The 26,478-nt window shown below is 29.9% G+C and overlaps 1 protein-coding gene across 1 annotated transcript in view; it reads left to right on the top strand.

Moving 5' to 3' along the window:
* Nucleotides 1-26,478, top strand: part of LOC116775079 (calbindin-32) — a 64,646-nt gene that overhangs the window by 7,226 nt on the left and 30,942 nt on the right. Inside the window, exon 2 of the mRNA XM_032667888.2 lies at nucleotides 17,358-17,651. Within this exon, the coding sequence (XP_032523779.2) occupies nucleotides 17,501-17,651 (151 nt within the window). The 5' untranslated portion in view covers nucleotides 17,358-17,500. The remainder of the gene's footprint in view (nucleotides 1-17,357; nucleotides 17,652-26,478) is intronic.

Raw genomic sequence — 26,478 nt, 5'->3', positions numbered from 1 at the left:
TGTAAATAAGTTAGATTATATTATAAATACAAATACGATATAATAATTTTACATACACAGTGTCATTCGGCTCAACTTTCCAAATCATCAAGAAACTTAAGATCCACAGCTAAATCTATGAAAGTTTAAAAATTTATGTAAACGCGCTACAGAAACGCGTCTAAGAATTGGCGTCGCAGAATTTAATGTATTTTGCAATTAAATTTCAAGACAAATATTATGAAATATGTACATAAGCGTTAAACAACACGACGTTTTGTTGGAATCAAAATAGATTTCCGCGGAAACGAATGTTATAATGCTGAAATAGACTTGCCTTTATACATAGAGATTGTACAAGTCTCGATTTATTTGTCATAGACCAAAGAAGTTGTATATAAATTGAAATAAAAATAAAATTAGGAGCACAAACAATTTTTTTTTTTTTGAGATTAGTAAAGGTTTTAATATCTCCGAATTATTTTGTCAAATCGATCAAATCAATTAAATTATCTGGATGTATCAAGTGAATGCTTTGTTTGCTATTGTTCCAAGAATAGATGGTTTGTTGTAAATGGGATGTAAAATTTGAACCTTCGATTGTAATTAGGGATTTTTATGACGAGATTCTTTCGTTGTAAATTGATATTTACAGTACAATACTAACATTCGAACATCTGAAACACCAATAAAGGAAACGCGTATATTTTATGCAATTTTTTTTTATTGATGAAAGTATAAACCACATTAAAAAAACATTGTTTTTTCCTGATATGATATATATATTCTGATATGATATATATATCCTGATATGATATATATATCCTGATATGATATGATATGATATGATAGAATCGATACAATTTATCATGATATTTAGTACTAAGATAATTTTATTTTAATTTTATACGATATGTTGGTGTTAAAACTACCTACTTCCTAGTTTTTTTTAGGTATGACGTCAGCATAACTGACGTCACCAATGCCTTTATCCTAAGTAATCGTCAGGTTCTCAGTACATAAAGGTAACCTCGTAGACGGTTTGACGAATCCTTTACTTAGAAGAGGTCCGACAGCTGCAACGGTTCGAGCGAGAATGTTTTTAATCCGTACCCTCGTCTCTATTTATACCAACCATCACTCATTGTTGTGACTGCTCTTGCCCGGTGGCTATGCGGGTGACACCTAATATTTTTAACCATCAATAATTATTTCCGTTAATAAAAGGTATTCGCTCCACTAGATATTATCTACGTATATACTTTTACGGTTCCCAATTGCTTTCCTTATGAGTATAATAAAGTTCAGCGGAATAATTAAACTTCATAATTAAAACAAAATTAATGACCTACCTTTGTATATAATTTTAAAGCAATTATCTAAGAAATGTAATATAGATTAATATCAAGTAATTTCTTGTACCGAGTTATAGTAATTAATTATTCAGAATTCTTGCTTTATTTTTAATAAGAATACAAATTGTTGAATTAAATTAATGAATCAAAATGTCATTTTTTTTTATCATCGTCGTAAGCAGATTCAATCACGGGAAATTCTCTTCACCAATTAAATTATTGCGACCTTACGCGTGTGGTTTCATGACAGCAAAAAGCCATTTTGAAAAGTAACATTTGATTTTACGATACAGGTTTTTTTTGCAAAATTGCATTCGTTGTATTTTATTTAAGTTAATATTTCAGTATCCCGTTTTGATAACTTAGTTAGATTGTCAATAGTATGAGTAAGTTAAGAGTCGAAACAAATTATTCCTTGTTGTTTGAGTAACTTTTATTTATCTTCTTAATTATGAAAGAATTGTTAGTTACTTGGGAACCTGAGACACGTATAGGGCTTTCTAGAGACACTGATAACTTTATTAACTTTTGACGCTAAGAGTTATACATTTTTCTGGGACATGGCTTAACCGGACCAACGTTACCGATATCAAATAATATCGTGAGATATTTCGTTTGCTTTTCCTTTCATTGATTGGTCTCCGGTCTATTGCTAAAATGTTGGATACAAAGCAAATGCTTTATCTATTGAAAGATCCTGATCTAAATCAAATTTTTTCTAGTATTATAATAATAAAATTTTGATACATACACTAAATCGATAAATAATTAATGATGCAATTATTAAATACGTATAAATTTTGTGAATTTGAACGAAAAACAAAGCAAAATCATCGCATTCCATGAAGGAGACTTCGTCTCGACACAAAATCGATGGAACAACTTTTAAGTACATACCACGCACACAACATTGATACAAAATTTTGACTCTGTAAAAATTTACAATTTTCATTGTTAACCCTCGTCCCCGCAATCATTATTGGAGATCGGTTGTTATAAAATTCACTAATAGATAATTTCTACGTCACATATAAGAGATTCCTACTAAATTTGGAGTAAGTGGGAGCTATAATTTAAGAACGGGAATTTTTCATTGTCGACGCCGCCTCCACGCCCCTTGTGGGTGGAATTTCGTAAAATCTTAGCTGAACTTTACTCGTCAAAAGGAATATTCCTACCAGATTTCAATCTCTACGTCTCTTGGTTCCAGACATATCGTGATAAGTCAATATCTCGATGGAAATCTCTTATGTAGTAATACTGTATTTGGGTCCACATCAAAAATTAAGATGTCCTCAAGACAGATAATATAAAACAAATTCTTTTCTCTATCCAGAAATAAAATCACTTGTACCTTTTTCCATAGAAATAAATGATATAAACGTTAGTTTAAATCTTGAAAGCTGTGATCGTGAAGTCATTGCATACGATCTCTAACATAGTTTTAAATAATACTTTATTAAAAAATATTAAATTTGATTATATTCCATAGTTTATGTACACTTTTTCAATAAAATACATTTTAATAGTAAAAATGGCTTAGCTATTCATGTCCATTGCTTTTATATTAATCTGTGACGAGATCTTTGTTTTCTTATCTTTAAAATGCAATGTCTTTTCATAACACATTCCTATCATTAGTTATGTCTAGTAAATTAACTGTATATTTTTTTTATATAGTTATAGTAAATAATAATAGGGTACAACATATTCCTTTGAATTATATCAATTCATATAACTAAATTCGTTCTAATTAAAAATTTTAATTGTTCTCGTATATCTTTAATGGTTAGTTATAAGTAATATATACATATATGAATTGTATTAAAGTCAAAGTTTGACAAAGTTAGATGCAGGCGTCATAAAGATATTGAAGTAGTTTAAATGAAACTAATATTTTTCGGATAAACTACAGACACATCTCGTCTGCCCGTGATCACGGTTGCTGAAAAGTAACCGAAACGTCGGGATTATTTAGTTTTTTAAAAATAATAAAAATCCGCGTAGTTTATCCGAAAAATATTAGTTTGTTTGTGTAGTGGCTCGCGCTGACGGCTGATTCATCGGCTTTATTCAGGGATCGCAACAGTTTTGGGATGAGTCTAAAAAGGTCATCGGAGCACGATAATCACCTGAGAATTTCAAAGAGATATATCCTGGGGAAATCTCATGATGACGTCGTTACTTCGCTCCCAAAAGACAAAGATGCCCCAGAGCGAGAGTCAAGGTTACAATTCCACAAGCAGTTTATGATAGGAGCACAAAGTAACAGAGTAGGGTTAGGATCAAGTGAAAAAGTTCAAGATACCGATATATTGAAGTCTTTTATTCGGCAAGACGAGAATGATAAATATAAGATCCATGCAATGAGTTTAGAAAAGCAGAACGAGTGGTTAGACATAAGAGATTTTTGCATCCCATTCGCACTAAAATGGCGCACCTTAATTTATGATTGGTCGTCAGCATTGCTAAAATTCTATCTTAACGCGTTTCAAATGACTCTCCCAGATCAGAATAATTTAATAAGATGGGGTAAAATACCGAAAAGACTTATTACATCTGTGGGAAGGCAGTTGGATCTGTAGGCATTTGTAAGTGGGACGCAAGGTACTCCTGGATAGCGGTCAATACTCGCGTCGTCACAATAGGTTTCGAGAAATCATACGTGAAGTGGTTAATCTTTCGGTAACCAGAGCGCAAAGGAAAATAACCTCAAAGGAACGATCAGTAGGTTTTGTGAGAGAGGGCACTAGGCTTTAAAATCAAACGTCAAGCCTTACACCACTCCTTAAAGCGGCTTCGGATTGATCTATAATGATGGATACGTATAAAAAACAATACAAAATCCCAGAGGATATTTGTACGTCGGCCTCCAGACCAGACATATTTATGTATTCGCGAATTTTAAAGCGCGTTGTGATGATAGAGCTTACGGTTCCTTGGGATACCAACATCCCCAAATACCATACCATCAAGGTCAACAAATATTACAAGCTCACTAACGAACTCACTCGAAATAGGTTCATCGTGGTTTTATACGCGGTAGAAGTTGGAGCGAGAGGTAAAATCTCTGTACAACCTTCTAAAAGACTTGGGCCTGTCCAGAACTCACATCAATTTATCTTGGAATGTACTTTTAATTCAGCCCTAGTAGGGTCTTTACAAAACTGGGTTGGGTAGGGAGAGGAGCTTGGACAGTGGAGGTGAGCGTTTAACGCACGTTAGGTAGGGACCCCTTAAACCTACACCTGGGTCGCAAGTCCATTGAATGCTAAGAGTTTTCGTCTCATATTTCTTTGATAAAATTAATTCCTTCAAGTTTGACAAGGTGTCAGATAAATCATTTACAAGGGACTAATTTGTCCCACTTATCTTAAAACCAGGAAAATTGTAATGATGTATGTGAAAAATAGGAATAGGAAAATTGTAATGATGTCTGATATCAGGAATAGGTCACTGCACGACTTTGTGTTATTAAAAATATATGTTTATCACGTACGTAGACCTATTGATTCTCTATTAATATTTTTCGATTCATTTTATTAATGCACTCACTGTTATGTATGAAAATAATAAAAATGGACAAAATTAATATTAATAATGTGAGTATTTATGGTATCCAAAACCTTTTTTGAGTCACCTAAAACTTACACATTCATCTATCACATGTCGCATTACAGGCGGCAGTAGAGTAGGGCTAACGCGAAAAACGTTTGGCTGGATAGCTACAGAGAAGAAGCGACGAGAATGGCTCGCATCAAATGATCCTGTAGCATTTATAGCTGTAATTATTCGTGCAATTGCTGTGAAGCATCTATATCTATTGCTCTTTTATAGTGCTCTGTAATTAAAACGATTCCAGTATTTTATTATTTGATTGATATTTATTACGTTTTGTTTAAAAAATAAATCCAAACATGTTGCCTACAGCTTAATTCTTATTTTTTAATCATTAAATTAAGTCAATGAACAGGGTTTCAATGGAGTGAAAAGTCTTTTTTTTTATTTTTCAGTCAAATGATTTAATAAATTCATAAGTTTTTAGGTCACAATAATTTCTTCCCCAGTAAAAGTTAGATCTGCTTTAAAAAAAACGGTTTATTCTTTCGTGAAATGTTCGGTCTACTTAGATTAAAACTTCATTGATTATTATTCATCTATATACAATAACCGACGAAATTAGACAATAATTTATATAGAATTCCAATTAGTACGTTCGAGAATTTACTGAATATGATATACTCCACAATATTTTATTTTATTTATAATTCAAAATATATTTTTTATCGCACAGATTATAAAAATAATAATATGTTTATTACTTAACTGTCAATGAACATAGACAACATGCCAATAACAGACAAAGTACATTAATTGCTTTTGCTATCTCTGAGGGATAAACTGATAAGTTACAATTCTAACATTACTTAGGAAATAAATTTCATTTTTATTAAATCTACATAATGTAATCTACTAAAATAATGTTTAGATATATCTTTGATTTCACGTATGTATTTATTTAAGGTCTTAATTGAAAGTCCATTATTAAAAAAATTCTTAATTTGGAAGAATTTAAAATATAAGACAGACTCTGTTTTGGTCTAAGAATCATATTATTATTAAAACAGACCCTTATATGCACAAAAAGAAATCCCCAGCGCTCATTTTGGAAATCGCGTCAATTGTCAAGCGATTGACAATAACGTGACATAACTTATGTCAAATATGTTTGAGTAAAATGAATTAAATCGAAATGTATTCTAAATGTTCTGTGCATTTTTTTTAATAGCAACCCTTTTTTTTAATTAAAAATCTCAACGAAATTTACCTAAATCGGAACTGCCATCTCATTATTAGAAAAATATCCTTTTGAATTTTATTTTAATTTTCTGGTTTTAAAAACTATTTTAGACTGATATTTTCGTAACATAGGTTTACATACACTGTCGCGTAATTAAGAAAATTGTTTGCTCTATTCCAAAACATTTCCATTAATTATTAATAATGTTAATGTAAATATTCTTATGGATTGAATTTTAAACGAATCGAAAGTTATTTTACTATAATTTCTTGGCGATAATTTTTTTGAACAATCATGGCGGAATTTTCAATGAACATAACAGTGAGGTCGGATAACTAATTAATTGAAGTCTAGACTATAGACTAGACTTGAAATTATTATGTGAACATATACACAAATGAGTAATATAATATTGAACAAAACTTGCGATACATCTGTGGGAAACTGTCAAATTATAAGGCTTGTTTAGATTGTTAAAATCAGGCACCTTTTTTCAAATTCAGTCCGTTATACTCAAAGATTATCAAATATTGCCCAATCAGAATAATCAATATTTCTATTAAATAAAACTTTTTTTATATATTTATTGTATGGAATAATTATATTTTTATGTATTTAAACTCCCAGTAAAATTCATTTGATTCTTTAATGAAGCTGCTTCTTAAAGTTCAATATGTGTATAAACTTTATTTATTTTGCCAATCACGTTATAAACTATGATTAAAATTTAATTACAAAGATTAATCCATCGTTAGAATATCATTACAATGAACATCTATTAGGTATATTTAAAAATGATTTTATTTGCTGATAAACTTCGTATTCCTATGTATGTGTACTACAGAAATGAATTGATGTCCATCTCAATGAACACAGCATCTTAAATAATCGGCCTCGACCACGTTCCTCTCAGTTTATTTAGAAAGGTCAAAACATAATAGTGTCTGAGATATTGATTTTTATCTCAACATCAATTATGTATCTATGACATTGCTATAATATTTTGAAGGGCGTTTTATATTCAGGGTCGATTTAATGTAAGTGCTTGTTAAGATTTACGAGAGTGAAGCTGCTGGGCACTTTCTTAATATATATAATAATTTATATACTTTATAATTTTATTAAAAAATAATAGGTTTTTCTAATGAATTTCAGTTTTTTCGGTAATAAACTTTTTAAGACAGTATAATTTCTTTATCACACATTAAATAAATATCAAATTATTCATAACTTATAGTCTTTTGTAATCGTACATATTTTTAACTCTGTACTTTGATTTCAGCGATCTAAATTAGTTGCGAATTCTAGTTAAAATTCCTGCCTGACTTTAGGGTTAGAAAATTTAATAATGTTTGATAATTAAATTATTAATTTATAAATACCGTTATATCGTTGTTAGATTTTATGTGTTTTTTTGTTATGCTATATAAATATATATGCGTGAAGTCTCTATGTCTGTCTGTATGTATACAGGCTATAATTTATTTTGGAACAGTTATATTCTGTACTACCTGTCACCCGTAATTCCGTCTGTTTAAAAAAGAGGCATGAAATATCTTTCTAGCGCCGCATGGACTTCGCCTCCCACACGCGTTTAATTTCGGGATCGGCATAAAAAGTAACCTAAGTTACTCCTTATTACATCAGTTGCCAATAGAAGTACTATCAAAATTGGTCCAGCTATTTCAGAGACGTAAGGAAACAAGCAGACAAACAGACAGAAAAAACTGAAAAAATATTATTTTGGGGTATGGTGTTTGTATATTCAGTAAATGATTATCACAATATAACAAATGGACACTCAAATTTTATTCATACGAATAGATAAAGACAAACCATTCGTTTCTCTTTAGAAACACTTTAAAAATAAAATCGAACAAAGTCGCGGTAAAAAGTAATTCAATTTTATTTAAAGTAAAATAAACAAAAAATTATTAACAGAAGTGCGCATTAAGTTTTCGGCTTCCACTCATTAAACGGAACGCAAAACGAAATTGTAACGTTTCTCCCAATAATTGCATATCAAGTCATTAAAGTCCAAAATCGAATGATAAATAAATCACAAAATAAAGAGCCACCAGACGACTTCGTTGTAAATGAAATAACAAAAATGAACTCAAAGCACATGTATAAAATTAATAACTTTGCCAATGATGGATGTAAGAAGATACGGATGTTTGTTAGTCTCCGACACAAAAACTACTGAACAAGTTTTGTTAAAACTTTACAGTAATATAGCTGAGACGTCAGAACAAGAGATAGGCTATAATACATCTCTTTGAGTTTAATGGACGACGAGTGACGTCATAACAGTTGTATACGTCACGACGGAATCCATACAGACGAAGTAGCACAAAAACTAGTATTTTGAATGAAAAGGAAGTGTGAATTTAAAAGTAAACTGATCTTGAAAGGCTCCAATTACAGAGTTACCGGATAATATAGAGCTAAGCTTCGATAAACCGATTATTAATATCAGGGTTCGAGCTGTGTGTAAAAATAAACACGAAAGTAAAAAACCTAACAGTTCAACGACCTTTATTTAATTTGCGGCATCAAAATTTGTTGAACGTTTCATAATTTATGATAAAATATGTAAGCATGCCATTTAAAGAGCGATTGAATGGATATAAATATTGTCGCATACAAATAGACGTATTTGCCAAGTAATATCTTCTAACATTGTAGTAAGGTACAACTGGTAGCGGTTAGACAAACATACAGAATAATAACAACTACATATATAATACATTAAACTAAGTTCTTGATAATGTTTACAGTTCGACATATATATTCAGTGCTAAAAGCGTTTCAATTTTCGAGATTTCATTCCTTGAATAATATAAAAATTTCAATAAAAGATGGTCGTAAATTTTGTCACTTTCAGAACCAATATTTATAATGAATTCGTGTTACGCTGACGTTAGCACTAAATTGATTTTTCAATTAAAAAAAAACAAGGCGCATAGAAGAGACAGGTTGATTTTTCGTTAATATTGTTGCTTTTCGCTCTATTGGTTTTGATATACGGGTCTGAAGGGCCCAGGGGTATACACACGTCCCAAAAAAGAGTTGGAGGCCGGACGTCGTTGTCTCTTCAGACAGTAGTATTAGAGGATATGGCTGCATAATGTCCTTCGACGCCAGAATAGCGGAGTCAGGTGTATGAAGCGGGACCTTGACTTGACGCGTGTGTAAAATAGGTATTAATTTTGTCTCAGTCGTTACTACATTGTGTAAGATGACGTCCTTTACCTATTTTTAAATTAGGAGAAGGGGTGTGATCGCCAGCTTGATGACTAGAGCGTTTGGATGCAAAATTGCGATCTCAAAAACCCCTTTGAGATCGTCTTGAAGTGTTTTACAACAGTAGAAAGTTCTAGATCCCTATAGAGATCCGAGTTCCGACGAGAAATCACGTACTGTAGACTGTTAACCACATGAAAAATATATTTTACAAATATGTGATACACAGATCTTAAATAATTTGTCATAGTCTGTGGAATGTGGCAGGAATATTGCCAAAAATAACATTTTATGCTGTGTGAAATAATAATAGTAAACGTAATATTGGCGTTGTTATACTCAATATACACTCCACTTTGAATTTCGAAATTGAACGTGCTCTCGACAGAGATGACGGCATTATATGATACACTATCCTTACCACAAGTTTGCGATCACACGACAATACACGCAGTTTCCAGTTTTTCATTAATAAATCATCACATTACAGTATTAAAGTAGGTTATCGAGAAACGTTAAACGATTCGTTTGAAGTGAAATATTGCAAGCATTTGTAAATATGAAGGTATGTCTAAAAATAACGACCGCGTTTTACGATCTTTGAAATGTTTCTTCTAAAACATTAAGGGGTTTTAAAACAATGCAACAGGTACACTTACACAGTTTTCTCAATTTTAATGTCTTGGTATTTAATATTACATTGAAAAAGATCAAATGTCTAAGGTTTAACTACGACAATATTCTTAAACTAGTCGGAATCATAATATTTAATATATATATATTTGTATTATAATTACTTCATACAAAATAGTAATTGTTCTTGTAACATTGATCTGTACTCTCGCTATATATAATACAATAGCAAAAAAAAGATGTCCCCAGCATTTACTTATAAGTAAATAAAACCGTGATTGCTGATTTCCAGTCCGTACTGGTTAAGATAATGAGATCTAAGACTTTCGCGAGTTTTACTCATTTAAATGATTCACATCTCGTCTGTCCGTGATCACGGTTGCTGAAGAGTAACCGAAACGTCGGGAGTACGTAGTTTTGTTAACAAAAATAAAGCACGCGTAGTATATCCGAGAAATATTAGTTTCATTTAGAACCATGATTGCTGTTGCATGTTAAGTATTTAAATAAGTGTTTGACCAAAAAAAATGTGATGTTAAATCAAGCTCAATTTGAGGTTATGAATTATATTGTAACTATCGTAGAATTTTACAAAGATTAATTTTAAAATTTTTACCGCCACATTCGTTGTAACCGCGTTTAACTTTAGGATTTTGATCACTACAAAGGGATTATCCCAGCTTGAACTCGTCGTAATCGGCTCTCAAGTTTGCTGTTTCCTCATTTTAAAGTTTTATATATAGCTGAATACATTTGATCAAAAAAAAGTAATAAGTGGTGTGAATCATAGATTTATTTAGCAAAAGGAAATGTTGTATACGAAGGGATCAGACTGTCGTAATAGTATTATATATTCCTTTATCAATAAACACAATGTGGGGCGTAATATTGAGAGCAAAACAATTATGATCAAGCCACTGTTTCTGAACAAAACGACTTATTTTTATAACATTCCATGAGTAGGTTACTTGATAAAAACAAACACTTTATCCATTTATATATTAAGGGTACTTTATCGACGGTATTTAATATAGTATATAAGAGAAAAAAGATTTTTAATTTTTTCTTGATACACTATTTTAAGGGCACTTTATCGACCTTAGTTAATATCGTATATAAGAGAAAAAAAGACTTTAAAATTTTCTTGATAAACTATAGTAGATAGTTAAGTTTAAAGTTATACATATACAGGTATTTTAATACTCGTTATTTAAATGTTCTAAGAGACATAAATTATTTATTTATTTATTTCCATTTATATACGTAGACTGTGTGTCGATATCTTAGCAATAGTAATTAAAAAATAATAATTATTAACTCTTAATCCATGTCTTTCATCTGCGGTTGTGAATTTAAATTTAAAATCTAATAGTCTTATAATTACTGCAAAATAATGAAATTTGAGCACATTTTTGTCACGCCGTATCTATGGCCCTAAGCGTTATGTATTCAGAAAGAGAGCAAATTGTGACGAGGAAGTGAATTATCATAATGGTAATTTAAAAACACAAAATATTCAATTAATTTTATTTTTATTTATGGCAACATAACAACAGACTTATATAATATAATGAGCGTTAGTCGTAACCAGCCAATAATTAATAATAAAAAAGTAAAAAGATGATCATAGATAAAATAGTAATATATATATATATATATATATATATATATATATATATTTATATATATTATTTCATTGTCGTTAAATATTTCCACATTAACGTGACTGTTTAAGTACAGATGCGATTGAAGGTTGACAGATTAAAAAAAATACTTAATGTCATTATAGATTTGACACTTGACAGGCATCATTATGTCATCCAAACGATGTTGACGTAACCTTTTTATAATTGCCTCGTCTATTCAAGTAAAGATTTTCATTTTAAAAACCAAAGAGTTCTAGAAACAGAAAAAACTCTGACTAAAAGTAAAGCCTGTATAATAAAATTTGGCACATCGCCATCGTCGAAATACTAAAATCCTGATAGGCTACCCGAAATGGTTTTATGCTCCCTAATTTCTTCTCTAAATTCGCTTTTGTATAAACCTTTTGTCTATCTCTTTTAGAGGTGATAATACGATGCGATAAGCCAAAAAAAATTCAAGAATAATCTTACCTAAACATATTAGGGTGCGAGAGAAATTTCAATCACATGTTTGTAGCCAAAGCGAGCGTTTTTATTTTCATGATATGAAAAAAAATATATACACATATTGCATATGTAATAAAGTTATAATTTTTAACATAAAATTTATTTATATTTACCCCAAGTTGCATGGTCACTACAAACGCAGCGTTTCCAGTATTCAAATCATAAATCTTCACACATCATAATATTCACGGAGGTTTGTATGAGAAACGGCAAACGCTTCGTATGTACGAATCAAACTCATTATAAGCATTAATATATCGTAAAAATTAAAATACTTAGATCCAATGCAACTTAATGTCTAACATAGATAACTATCGCATTTCATGAATTAATTTTTTCTATCACAGTTAAGTTAAATTAAAGTTCAATGTATATTCATTCAATGTGACACAGTTTCTGAACGCTAGTCAATAAAATTTCGTGACAGTTTTTATATAAGTTAAACATAAATTAACTGCTTTTTATTCTATGTCATCATCATCAGCCAATTGGTGCCCACTGCTGAGTAAAGGTCTCTTCTCACATCGAGAAGGTTAGAGCATTAATCACTGCGCTGGCTCAAGGCGGATAGACGATATAAAACTTATAATTTGAAAATATAAATCCAGGTTTCCCAACGATGTTTTCCTTCACCTATTGTACATATTTTTATGTTTATCTTGTTTTATTTTTCTTTTAACCAATTATTTTTCCTCATAGAAACTAACTAAAATATTACAAGCAACACAACTAAAGTACTTGGTCAAATAACCGAGCGGTTCTCATCGATTTCCCTCTCGGCATTGTTTACTTTTTGCATCCAGTTACTCTTTAGCGACTTATAATATTATATTCTGTGATGGATTTTTATTACTTTTTATAGACATCGATTTTAAGGATATCATCGATTCAATTGTATCAAAAAAAAATGCGGTTATGACAACTCTTTAAATCTTTTTTATCGTTATATATTTTGGGTAATGCAACATTTACAAACTATAATTTGATATCAATCGTATAAGTGCTATAATTCAGTTATCATTATGTATATAGAAATTTCACTGATAAGACATTAAATTGAAATAATCGTCCGAAAGCTGTTTTAAAATTTTACGTGAATGAATCTTATCATTTTATAAGTAACTCCATAGAGACAATGAAATCAAACACATCACTATAACTCTCCTTATCAAAACGTTTGAGTTACAACATAATCGATAATTAAAGCATTATCTTATACGAAACCGATTTTATTAACGATTTTAGACCGTATTAATAAAAATATTCATCGCTGTCCGAAACGGGTTAGTTAATAAAATCGACATAAAAATGTCACAAGTCCAACGCTTACAGTTTCGTATCAAATAGGACTGATAGTACTAATATAAATAAAAATAATATCACTTTATAACTATGTTACAACTATATTATATTTATATATAATAAACTTTATTAATTCTCCTCATACTTAACTATATGGGCCAGTACCTTAGAACACTTATACCGTTTTTAAATTGAATAACAATTTGAATTTAAATAATACATTTGTTAATTTAATCCATCTAATATCCTTATTAAAATAAAAAATAAAATTAATGATAAAATATTACAAGAATATTATTAAAACTTTAATAAAATATGCATGCATTGAATGCATACAAGTAAATAATGCTATAACACTTTACTCTCTAATATCAAGGTGTCCGTTTCCGTTCCGAGAATCAGTTAAAATGACGGAACTGGAATAATTGTGACCATAAAAAAATTTGTCCTTCTACCTTGCAATCGATATTGAGTAGAGTCCTCTTTGTTTCTTATTCCCAATGATTTCTTATCAAATGCCACTTATATTAACAGTCCTAATTAATCTAATGAAAATAGGACTATTTATTAAGACGTATCCCAGGTTGGTCCCAATAGGATTCCCTCGATCGTCCCAGAAAATAAACAGTCTCGGGTCGTGTTTCAAGGACGATAATTGCCTATAAACGGCGTATCATAAAAAAATATAACGCACTCTTCGTATTTGAACCCTAACTTATTATTGTATAATTTGCTTTTCAATATTCGCAACTGAAGATTTTAAATTCATTTCCAACAAGAAGCTGTTAAGTCAAATTTAATAAGAAAATTACTTTACAAAAATAATATCAATAAAAAACTTAATGGTATATAGGTACTGATTTATCCTTCAAATCTATTTTATAAATCATTTAAAATTCAGTGTATACAATGTCTCATATATAATGGAATAGATTTCGTGTGAATTTGTCCAGGCTGTTCTAAAGTTCACATTTATTGGCAAACTTTCGAGATAATTTAATTACGACGAATAATTTATAGACTATGTACGAGGGTGGGTCAAAAAGTTCGCGGAATGGGGGGTAAAAAGTAAGAAATAAAACTCAACATTAGTTTTCCTTCTCTATGTATTCTCTTTAAACTCTAAATTTATTATATTGATCAACTAACTCATTTATACCGTCGAAAAAAAATGTTTTGTCTTTGCCGTCGTAATAGGCCGAAATTCCGCTCTTCACCTCTTCATCGCTGGAAAATTTGTTGCCACGAAGCTCTTTTTTTATTTTTGGAAATAAATAATAATCACTTGGGGCTAAATCTGGACTATAGGGAGGATGTTCCAAGATTTTGAAACCCATTCTTTGTACAGCTCTATCGCAACTTGCGCTGTGTGCACGGATGCATTGCCGTGCAAAAGGAGCACCCCTTTGGTCAATTTTCCCCGCGTTTTCTGCCTCTCGCAGACATTATAAAGTGTAGCGTAGTACTCTCCAGTTATAGAGGTACCCTTTTCTTTGAAGACAATAAGAAGAATTCCCTCTGTATCCCAGAAAACAGTGGCCATGACTATTAGCCGACAGAGACACTTTGAATTACATTGGGGGTGGTATGCCCTTTTATGCCACTGGATGGAGTCCTGTTTGGACTCAGGCTCATAATGATGACCCCAAGTTTCATCTCCAGACACAATCCGGCATAAAACTTCGTCCTGTTTTCACCACGGAGAGACAAAAACTCGTCATAATATTCAATACGCCGCTGTTTCTAGTGTGACATAAGCATTCTCGGCACCCACCTTGCGCACACCTTTGACATGTTAAGTTGACCGTGTAGGCTGTTCAAATTGGTTTCATATTGGTTGTAGCTGACACTCCTCTCATTTCTGCAAGCTGCTTCTTCTTTAAACGGAAATCTTTCGATATGAGTTTTTCAAGTTTTTAGACGTTCTATGCCATGGTCACCTCGACAGGCCGCTCCGGCCTCGGATCATCTCCAACCGAATATGTGCCTTGCTCGAAGAGCTGGTGCCACTTGTAAACAATAGTTTTGCCAGGGCAAGAGTCCTCATAAACAGAAGATATCTTTTCCAAAATAATCTGAGGAGGTTTTACATGCTTGGTAAGGAATTTATTAACTGCTCGAAAATCAATTTTCTCCATGTTTCAAATTTTCTTCCGGATTAACTTGTGTATTGAACTGTATCTTACTGAATAATGAGCAGATTTTTATGAAACTTGGTTATTACTTATTTTTTTTATTATTTATCAATGAGTGTGACAAGTGGTACAGGTAAAAAAGTGACCCTTTTCCCCCACCATACCTCCTATTCCGCGCACCTTTTGACCTACTTACGTATTATGTTTATCAAAGAAAATTTATAAAGAAGGAACAAGAATCAGAGCCATAAAGATCATTACATAATTTAGACAAGTTTAAGTAAAACGATCTTATTTTTAAGAGATATAAATGATAAAGAACTATTTGAAAATATTTTAAACATATTAAAAAAATTTATTAAAATAAAATGAAATCACTATAAGCGTTCTTAACAACTAGATTACTTTGGCTTTATGCATAATATTTTTTAATCTACTTTTTTTATTATCTGTGACTATGCTAAATAGCATTTTTAGCGCAACAACTTTTAGAATCTATAAGAAATATTAAAAGATATTATAATTAATATTTCAGTTGTAAATAATTTTATTTGACATTAATATTAAATCTTGTATCAAAATATATTTGAAAGGTTCAATGTTTATTTAAAACCAAAGACCTCAATCCATTCAGACGTGTTATTTCGAGGCCAATGAATACGTCATACCTTTAAAGGTTGGACTGTGGACAAGTGTTAGGAGCTTTCTGGAAACTGTCAACTGATTAAACGTCAAGAAGAAATAGAAATATTCATTTAAATTTAAGTCTAATAAAAAAATACATAACATTTTTATAATTTATAATGATTCTTTTAATATTCTGTTCTATAAAAAGTGTGAAAGGTTATTTCATCAAGTCTTCACTGATTAGCGTGAATAGTCGCAAGTTTTTTTTTTCTGTTAACTACTTTAATAAAAGCAGGCGATGATTTTAAATATAAGGTCACTGCTAGGAAATTCAATAAAACTTTGTTTAATAAATTCTCAACACAATACTTATGCATATACATATAACGAGATAGTGTAATGATACTTTTGTGTTTATAATACAACGGCCTTTAAGAATGAAACATGGTAATATCAATAACATATATAATGTCCCGATTTTATTGAAATGAGAAATAACTAAAATAATATTATTACTAACTAATGATTTGAATACAGTTTGGTGACTTACAAAAATTAATTCGTATTGAAGTAGGTGTGGGTAGTTTTTTTTTATTAATAATCAACTTCTTAGTTTATTGTTTTCATTACAAAATTATCACTACGACATAATAAATATATTACACAATCATGACAAATTAAAAAAAAATACAATTCGAAGGCGTTTGCTTCAACGGACATGTTTGACGTAATATCTTTCATACACACATCATTGTCAAAATCATGTGACATTTACTAAAGTTGAAAGTTATAAAAAATATATACATTTTTAATATGTTAAATGCTAAAAATATCTTCTAGCACTTCTACAGAAATTTTATAATATCTAAGTTTTTGTTATCTTCGTTGTTATGAAGAACTGCCGAAGTTCAGCAAAATGTTCTAGATAAATTGCGAATTTTCTCGAGAATAGGAAAGTTTGCTTTGATTGTAGTTTGTTACGAATTTGTCGTTCGACAATGGCCCTGCTTAACTTTCACAACTTCTTAAGTCTACTTACTAACAAGTAACATATAATTCTGAAAACAAATTAAAGCTTTTTTCATATAGGTATGTACATATATAATAGTAAAATATCTTGTTACAGATCAAACTATGAAGACGCGATCACAATCTCATTGAAATTAAATAAAATATACGAGCAGACAATAAATAAAGCCAAATTAATTATTAAATGTAGCTATATTGTATATAATTGGAAGATATAAATCGATATTTCTGAACGCAAAAATGTCAAGCGACTCCCCTACATCGGTGAAAATTTTGAATTTAGAACGCGCCTCAAATTTCATGAGGCAATTCCGCGATCCTGATTCGAGAGAACTGAAGAAGCTGTCCGCCAACCAGTTTATGGAGGTCTGGAGCCATTATGACAGGGACGGTGAGTGCATATTAATTCTTACATTCTATTCCATTTTTAAATTTGAATTTAATTTTTTATAATATAATGTAGTATTCTGTTTTATTTCTCAATAGGTATTTAACGTTTATCTATTAGTAATGTTTACAAATAATATATAATAATTTCCGAAAAATCACGTATTGCTTCGTATCAAATAAAGCCAAAATAATTATTTATAATAATGTCTCTAACATTTTGGCTGTATAGTAATCTGTTTTGGCTTGCTTTAATATTAAAAAATAAGGAAGATACTAATTAAGATCCCTTTTTTTAATTAAAGATCACCCTACATTTTGAATCAATAGCTTAAAAAGCAACTAAAAATTTATGTCAAATATAATATGTTTTTGCAAAAATTCAACATTTACATTTGGAGCAAACACGATAGTGCTTGACCCAAAACACTCGGACATGATTTTGAAAATGAATCACTTGAATAAAGATGTCACATCTTTCAAAACGGAATATGTTTACTTCAATAAAATTTAATAAGATTTTTTTTATAGAATGTTGCCAGAATGTGTTACTTTAAATTTAACCTAAAACAAAGACACGGTAATTATTCGTTATTAGAAAGAAAGTCAGTCAATAATTTGGTAGTAAAATCAATGATCAAAAGCTTGTTTAAAACATTGTTTTTCTGGAGTGTAATTAATATAATTTATTTATTATTTCATAATTCATTATTGATATTGGTGGAATATTGTGGACATTTCCAAGAACGTGGGTCATGTATATATTTAAAAAAAGTTATTGCTCTGACGTCGCAGACGTCAAAATCAGCTGATACTACTATCATACCCGCCTGTCACAGAAATTATTCCTTCTAGCCTACTTTTCCTAAATAAATCCAGCCTCAAAATATATATTTTTATCATATTCAACCTCTTTTTTCCGCCAATGGTTTGTCTGTCAGAGTTGATAAACTAAACTAAATATGAACTACAAACATCTGCTATTTAGACTGTGATTATATAAAAGTTAAATTCTAAGTAAACGGAAAGTAATAAAAATATTTAACAATATCAATTCCGAGTATTATTGTAGGAGAAAAAAATGCTTTTTGATACAGAAAAAATATAATAAACCGCAAAGTATTTATATAAAATGGGAACCACAGTTTCTAAACGGTATAAATGACTTTATCTCCAAGTTTATCTTTCTATGAACAACTTCTTTTACTTCCATTACTAAATTAATATCAATTACAAAATATTGTCCGTAATTCAGACTCTACATAAAATTCTATTTATCTTTTTTGACGGAGATTCCCCATATCTTCAATACCATGCATGTCATGCATAAGTATGCATGTACGAGTATACGTGTGACCCTTTATTCTCATTACTCATAGATAAAGTCGATAGTGAATGAAGCCTTCATTAATAAGTCAAAACCTTGGCCGTGGTTTCAAATACGAGCAGCGTGAAGTAACATACATCACTGATCGATATTTGTTCAGCATAGCCTAAGTAATCTTACCACGAGTGCGTTTTTAAATTAAAAACTATCAGATGCCCGTTCTCTATTGACATTCCCATGATATGTGTGAAGTGTTAGGAATGAAAACTGTATTGTGGTTAGTGATGTGATGATGACTGGAAACGGATTATTGTCATTGGATATTTTATATGTATTTAATTTTAATTAATTAATGTTCTTAATCTATTATTGTGTATTTATATGTATTTTGTGATATTATTTCAGTTATTCCACTATATTCTGTTATGTGACACGTTGTATCTAACTTTTAATATATAACAAGAAGCTCTTTCCTATATTATCAGTTAGAGTGGAAAAAAAATATTATCTGTGGATCATTACATATATTTGAATAACTTAAAAATCATGGGTGTGTGTATTTTTTTTTATAAATCCTGAATATACAAGTTAATTCTGTTCATAGTACCGTTCAGGTAGTTCCCAAGTTTTATGATAAATAATTTTAGGGCCTGGATGAAGTGAATGTTGCTTAAGAACATACTAATCGTCTCACACAAACATCTCAAATAACATTACACATGTACTTACTCATCTTAGAAGAATAAAAAAATGTCCTTTATATTACATTTAATTAGCTATAAATAAAGCTTTATTCTGGCTATTGGTTTATATTTATTTTAAAATTTTCGTATTTGTTTTTTTTAAATCGTAATTTCGAATATTTTTATTTTGTGCCAAGTCTCACTTATGTATTGCGTAGTCTTAAATCTCTATCAGGATGACGTGTAAGCGTACGACGATTTGTATCTATTAAGGAAAACGTCTCGGTATATATTCTTTTATTACGGCTGTAAATCTAACATTTCAATAAATCTCAATAACATTGGAATCACATAAATATTATTACATCTATTTAAATTATATGCTTCGGCTATCTTTGAAAAGACCTGCAAAATTTATTCAGCCAATATCAATATGTTTGATTTATCTATATTTTATTGTCATCCGCCATCTTGAAACTCGTCTGTACAGCTGTCACTTTGACAGTTAATCGCTTAATAGTTTACATAGGATAAAGGTATTAACACACGAATACCAACATATTCTAAATATACTATTGAAGATATCTTTAATGAATTTGATAAACCTGTGAATGCTTTCATAAAATAGACGCAATTTAATTAGTTAATTAATAATAAATAACAATTTTCTATTCAACATATTCTTCTATGTAATAATCGTTTTATTTCGTAGTCAAAAAAGATACCAACAATTTACAAAACCACTTAATTTTAGCTGCTGCCAACATAACTAAGATTTATGAATGAATTACTGTAAAACGTCCGTTTTAATTGGCAATACAAACTTAGAGTAAGGTCCCTGAAGACTTAACATGAGAATGTGTGTAAATAAGATTTAAATGGGCGCTTAGCGAAAATTATTTATTTTACGTTTCATTGTATAACTTGTAGAGAGCAAGATAATTGGTATTAAGTATTGATTAATTAAAACTGAAATTTTAAGGATTTTTGATTCGACATATATATATTTCCAAACTTTATTTTGTGTAAACACCTTTATAAATATTATTGTTTTCAATCAGCTCTCAACACGCAACCGTAATCACGTAAAATATTAAACAACTTTAAGCCTTTTATAATAATTGTGACAACATGAAGTAAAGAAATTAAAAGAATATTACCAACTTTAAATGTATGTATACAGAAATATTTTCATGTCATCTTTCTGGAACGTTACTATTTCTAATAACAAAGTAAACAAAGTAATAAAAGGAATCGAGACAGAAACTTCTAGAAACCATTTCTTTATCATCAAGTGAAGTGAAAGAGAAATATTTAAGTTAAAATACTTAGTATTTAGTATTAATACTGTTCGGAAACCAACAATTTGTATACAAGTGTAGTTTAAGAACCTTACTTTATAATTGAGAATAAACAAGCTCTCAGTTAAGTCTCTAAGCTGCTATTAGTCAAGTGAAACGGGCGTCCTATTTAAAGCGCTGGGGCCATTTGCAATTTGCCATACAACTTCTAAGAGCTGACGTCATCTTGATCGTATTTTAAGCAAAAAGGTTTAAATACTATTTAATATCAAAATTGAACACCCTGTATACGATATTTCCTGTATAGGTGTTCAATTTTAAAATTGTGTTTATTTTTTGTTTGTGTTTTATGAAAATGAAATTAAAAATCGTTTCCGTCCGGGATAGCAATAATTTTAAAGTTTGTTTGTTTTGAAAATACTGGTTTCAGTCGTAGTAAACTATGCTGTAAATAATTCGAATATGTAGATCGGAAAGTTGGGGTGTTTCTGACAAACTATACATAAATATAAAATAACCGACCCATTGTTGTCGGTTAAGGAATTATATTGCCTTGTGAGTGCGTGTTATTAAGAACCAGTTGTCAAAGAAGTCTTATAAACCTTTTACTAGTAAACTTTTAAACTATATAATTTAATAAAAAAAAAACTTATTGATATTTCATAACGCTTCAGTCGTCTAAAACGGTTTTTTTATTCTTTATTTATTATTATTCTTTACATTTCATTTAAATGTTTTCATGTTAATATTAAAATAATATTTTTTATGAAAGTTAATGGCGATATTATAAGAATTAATCCCACTAATACAATAAATACGTAAATTTCGGAGCATGTATATATGGGCCCCTTACACCTACACCTGGGTCGCAAGTCCCAGGCACTGTTGAAGCTCCTCCCTGCAACGCGATGGACCCGGCACCCGCACGGTGAATCCATTGAGTGCTGAGAGGTTTCGTCTCATGTAGTTGTTTTTATGGAGGTATTGATATTTGTTGCTTTCACGCAAAACAACTAAACGGATTTCGACGAAACTTTATAGTAATGTGTCTGAGACATCAGAATAAGACAGGCTATAATTTAACCCGAACTTCCGTTGAAATACCTCGGATCAAGGTTCAAACTTACATGTAACGAACTAAAAGGTAACATGTATGAAAGCACGTGACCCAGACTAAAATGTCGTTACCGATTGGTAACCACCTATTGTTTTAAATACTATATACGAATCTCTCTGAGCCAAAATCAGAAGTTCACGAGAATTAAGTCGCGGGAGAAAACTAGTCGATTATAATTTATATCTATTGTCAACAATTTTGAAGGTGGTAGAGCCTATGTGGTCAAGTAACTATAGCTCGAATATGGGCTGGCTCGACAGGGGAAGTACCACCCTCTTACAGAAGATCGCCGCGAAGTAGCCTTTAATGGCTGCGTTTCGTCTGATGAGTGAGAGAGCAGGTTGCCCTTTCCCTATTCCCACCTTTTCCTGACATTCCCTTATTCCCAACCTTCCCTATTCCTAAAAAGACAAGACAGGCAACGCATCCGCAACAGAGATGTTGCGGATGTCATGGGCGACGGCAGCTACTGCCCACTAAGCAGACTGTCTGCTCGTTTACCACTTTTAACATTAAACAAAATTATATCTAAATGATTTATTAGATAGTTTATATGATAGAACTAAATAAGTTACAGTTTTTGGTTCATGTAGCTATACCAACATTGTTAGCATCACATCAGTCTTCTTATAAATAAACAAACAACACTTATATTTAATCTAAATTTTGAGCATAATTTGGGCATTGCAATAATTTTGCGCGGTTTAGTTTGTCCTGTTTACATAGATTTATAATTTCACGGAGAGAATTTCAAATCTAGAAAATTCTACATGTTTGAAAACTCTAAGAGGTTTCAAGGTTGACGTTACATTATTTGACATTTAAAATAATGTTGTCATACATAATATAATATGTCCGAATGACATTTTTGAAGTTAGTGCTGTAAACTGTGAAAAATCATTGATTTATTGAAAAGTTTTTTTATTATAATTATCTAATTATTATCTTATTATTAATCTTCCTATTTTATTTACAGTTCAAATATACTAAAAAAAATAATAATATGAACTTAAGCAAATAAAGTGTAATGTATGCTATGTGGATTAAATTTAATGATAAATAAATGCTTCTCTTGTGGCATTGTAAAGATTTATTTGTAACTTACAAGATGTTCGTTTATACAATACACAGATTATATAAGCATACGCACACCCTAACACATTCAAACACACGAACATACACGTCCGTTTACACACACACAGATAAATATAAACGCAAAGTATAAACAAAGTAAAAGCCATATTTATTATATAACTTATTATTTATTATAACATACCGATTGCGTGAAATGAAAAGGTTAAATGTATATCATGATTTCTTTTGTTATAAAAACAGTATCAACCAAGGCAACGGTTTTCATACAAGGCCAAGTTTAAAGCTAAATATTTTTATTACGGTAAATGTTATTTAACTTAAATAATTGTATATAGATTGTTTAAACAACAACCGAGGTTATATCAAGTTGACAAGCCAAATATTAATTTGTTATTAATTTAAAGAATAAGGTTTGTTTACAAAAATTATCTTGTCTCCATGGACGTGTTATATTAATTTTTTCATCGAGACTATTTTTACATTCGATAGAAAATTTATGGTATGTACAAAAAGCTTTGTTTATAACATACTTCTTTTAGTATTTTATTCAGGGCCTTACGTGGTTTATTTTACAATATTTAGAATAAATTTATCCAAAGCTACATTAAAGGGTCTATGTTTGACATTTTTTATTAATTATAAATATCCTTATAATGGGACATATTGTGTATATTTGCTTTAATTTTTAAATAAAACAATCGTAAAATTTAACGCAATGTCACAACTTGACATAATTTGTAAACAATTAGCGCACAATTGTGAGGTGATTTAATAAAAACTTAATGTATCTGAATATCGGCTTTATAGTCGATTTCAATGCCACATTTATTTCTTTTTCCTTATAAAGTAAAAAATTTTTGCGTCCACTTTTCTAAAAGCTCTGCTTGGCTTATATAATCATCGGTAAAGGTGAACACGCGAGTTAGTTTTACACTTGACTGTAGTTTCAATTACACAATACTACGAATATAAATGTAGAGAATTCTCTTAAACTAAGCTTTTGTTGGGCTTTTTATTAATTTTATTACAAAACTTTCCAAATAATTCTTTATATGATGTATAACTTAATTAATAGTCAATTTATTTTTGTCTTAGTATCTGAATACCTTTCGCTTATGAATATATTATTCGTAGCATATCGATTACGTTGAAATTTTTAAATCTATTGATTTATAAGAAAGTTCACATTAGTTTTTTTCGACCAATTAAATGAATGTGTTACGTGAAATAAGCACTTTAATTAATTATGTATTAAAACGTGACACTATTTTAATAATATAAATTAAATAATAAAAGAAAACATGAATATTAAAGATTAAAAAGTATATGATAAAATACACAGATTATGTCAACTATCTGTCATAGCTATGTCAGAGCCGACCTCGTAATTAGTATCGATATTAATGGTACACTATCGATATCACAATATTATAATCGTCCGATGATATAAGCAATTATAGAAAAGAGGTTTATAATTCACCTTTTTCGTGTGACATGAAGACGGAAAGAACCACAATGGAAAATAATAATTTTATGAATTTATTTAGTATTGATAAAATTTTAACAATCATGCGCTCAAAAATTATATATTTTGGCTTTTCAAAACTTCCTCATTTTATTTTTATTTTTTTTTTTTGGATTATGCTGTTTTGACACATATATACTATTGCTTCAAATTACATATTATTGTTACTTAATCTAATTCCAATAAATATTACAAAATTTTGGAAAAAAATTAAATTATTGAAATTAAAAAAAAATCGGTACCCTATACCAAAAATATAGTTTTAAATAATTTCATTTTTCGATACAAACAAATTAGTTATTTTGTTAATTATTATAAAATTATTGCAACGTATTCAGTAAGTATAAAACTTGGAACAAATTCATTATTTTGAAGTTCACATGTATGATTTTGACATTTTAGTACAGAGCCAACAATGGAATAGATAATAAATATATTGAGAAGATACAGTTCATATTATTTATACATAAAAATAATTGAAAATTATAACATATCGATACAAAGTATGTAAAAAACGAATAGTATTAATTATTTTCCTCTTCATCTCTTCGACTGAATAAAATTTTTCAGAAAAATTATATATACATAGCTCAAGTTATATACATGTAAGTAAATACTTGATTTCACTGAAATAAACACAGCCCTGGCATTAAAAGAAAAACCCAAGCTAGTATAACTAAAACATAAAATTAAAAAGAGTAAACTATACGTATATGTTAAACAGATTCGTTATCGAACTCCTTAATAACAAAATCACAACGGTCAACAACAAAGGAATACTAGCTAAGGATAAATTTACCAATATTGGCTCGTTGGACACACAACTAATTGAGTTTTAATTATCGCAGACATAAGACAACGATTTATCAAGAGAATTTATTGTGGGCTATTGTTTTGACAGCTAAATTCGGGGCAATAGTAATACAATGCTAGGAATCCCATTCTCAAAGAATGACGCAATATTTTTTCATAAATAGTTTTATCTACAGAGATGATGCTAAGTATGAACTTTGGGTCAACCGTTCGTTTGAAACTTGAGATATTCTTATGGAAATGTTATTATTATTTTTTGGAAGAAAATAAAGAACGAAATGAACTTGTAAAATGTTTTGCATAATGCCATATATCGAAAAGCCGAATGTCGTTGCACGTGATCATAATTTTAAATTAATACATATATATAATTCATTTATACTATATACATAATACATATGTATACTTCTAGATTCCGATACATAAAAGTTCTGTTCCAAGAAAACTATGACAATTGATTTAAGCGGATATAATACTTATTTTAACCTAGAAATCGTTCGCATTGTCTCCGTAATTAGGTTTAGACTGAATAATAACGAGTACTTAATATTTAAGTTAACTGGCCGTGAGCGCCATCTATCGCCTGCGTTATATCACTAGTATGATGTATTTCCTTGCAAACTACCGAAAATAAAGGGATAAATTACAACTTATGTTATTCTGTTATCCAAACTACGTTATTCGAAGTGTTCTTCGAAATATGTTAAATATTTTTTATGTGAAAGATAAACAAAAATGCAAACACTTCCCCAAATTTTCGCACTCACATTATTCACAGTATACATTACCACAATAACTTATATCTACGACAGCTCCACGTTGAGATAAAAATATTCCTACATTATTTATATTTCAAAGAGTCAACACTATATTTTATATGTTGTTTCATATTTTCGTCACATTTATTTAGCATTTGATATTCTTTTAAATACTACCTCATGTTCGTAATAAGCAATAGCATCCATAACAT

This window comes from Danaus plexippus, chromosome 25 (genome assembly GCF_018135715.1).
Source record: "Danaus plexippus chromosome 25, MEX_DaPlex, whole genome shotgun sequence".
NCBI lineage: Eukaryota > Metazoa > Arthropoda > Insecta > Lepidoptera > Nymphalidae > Danaus > Danaus plexippus.
This window is presented reverse-complemented; position numbering and strand designations above follow the sequence as displayed.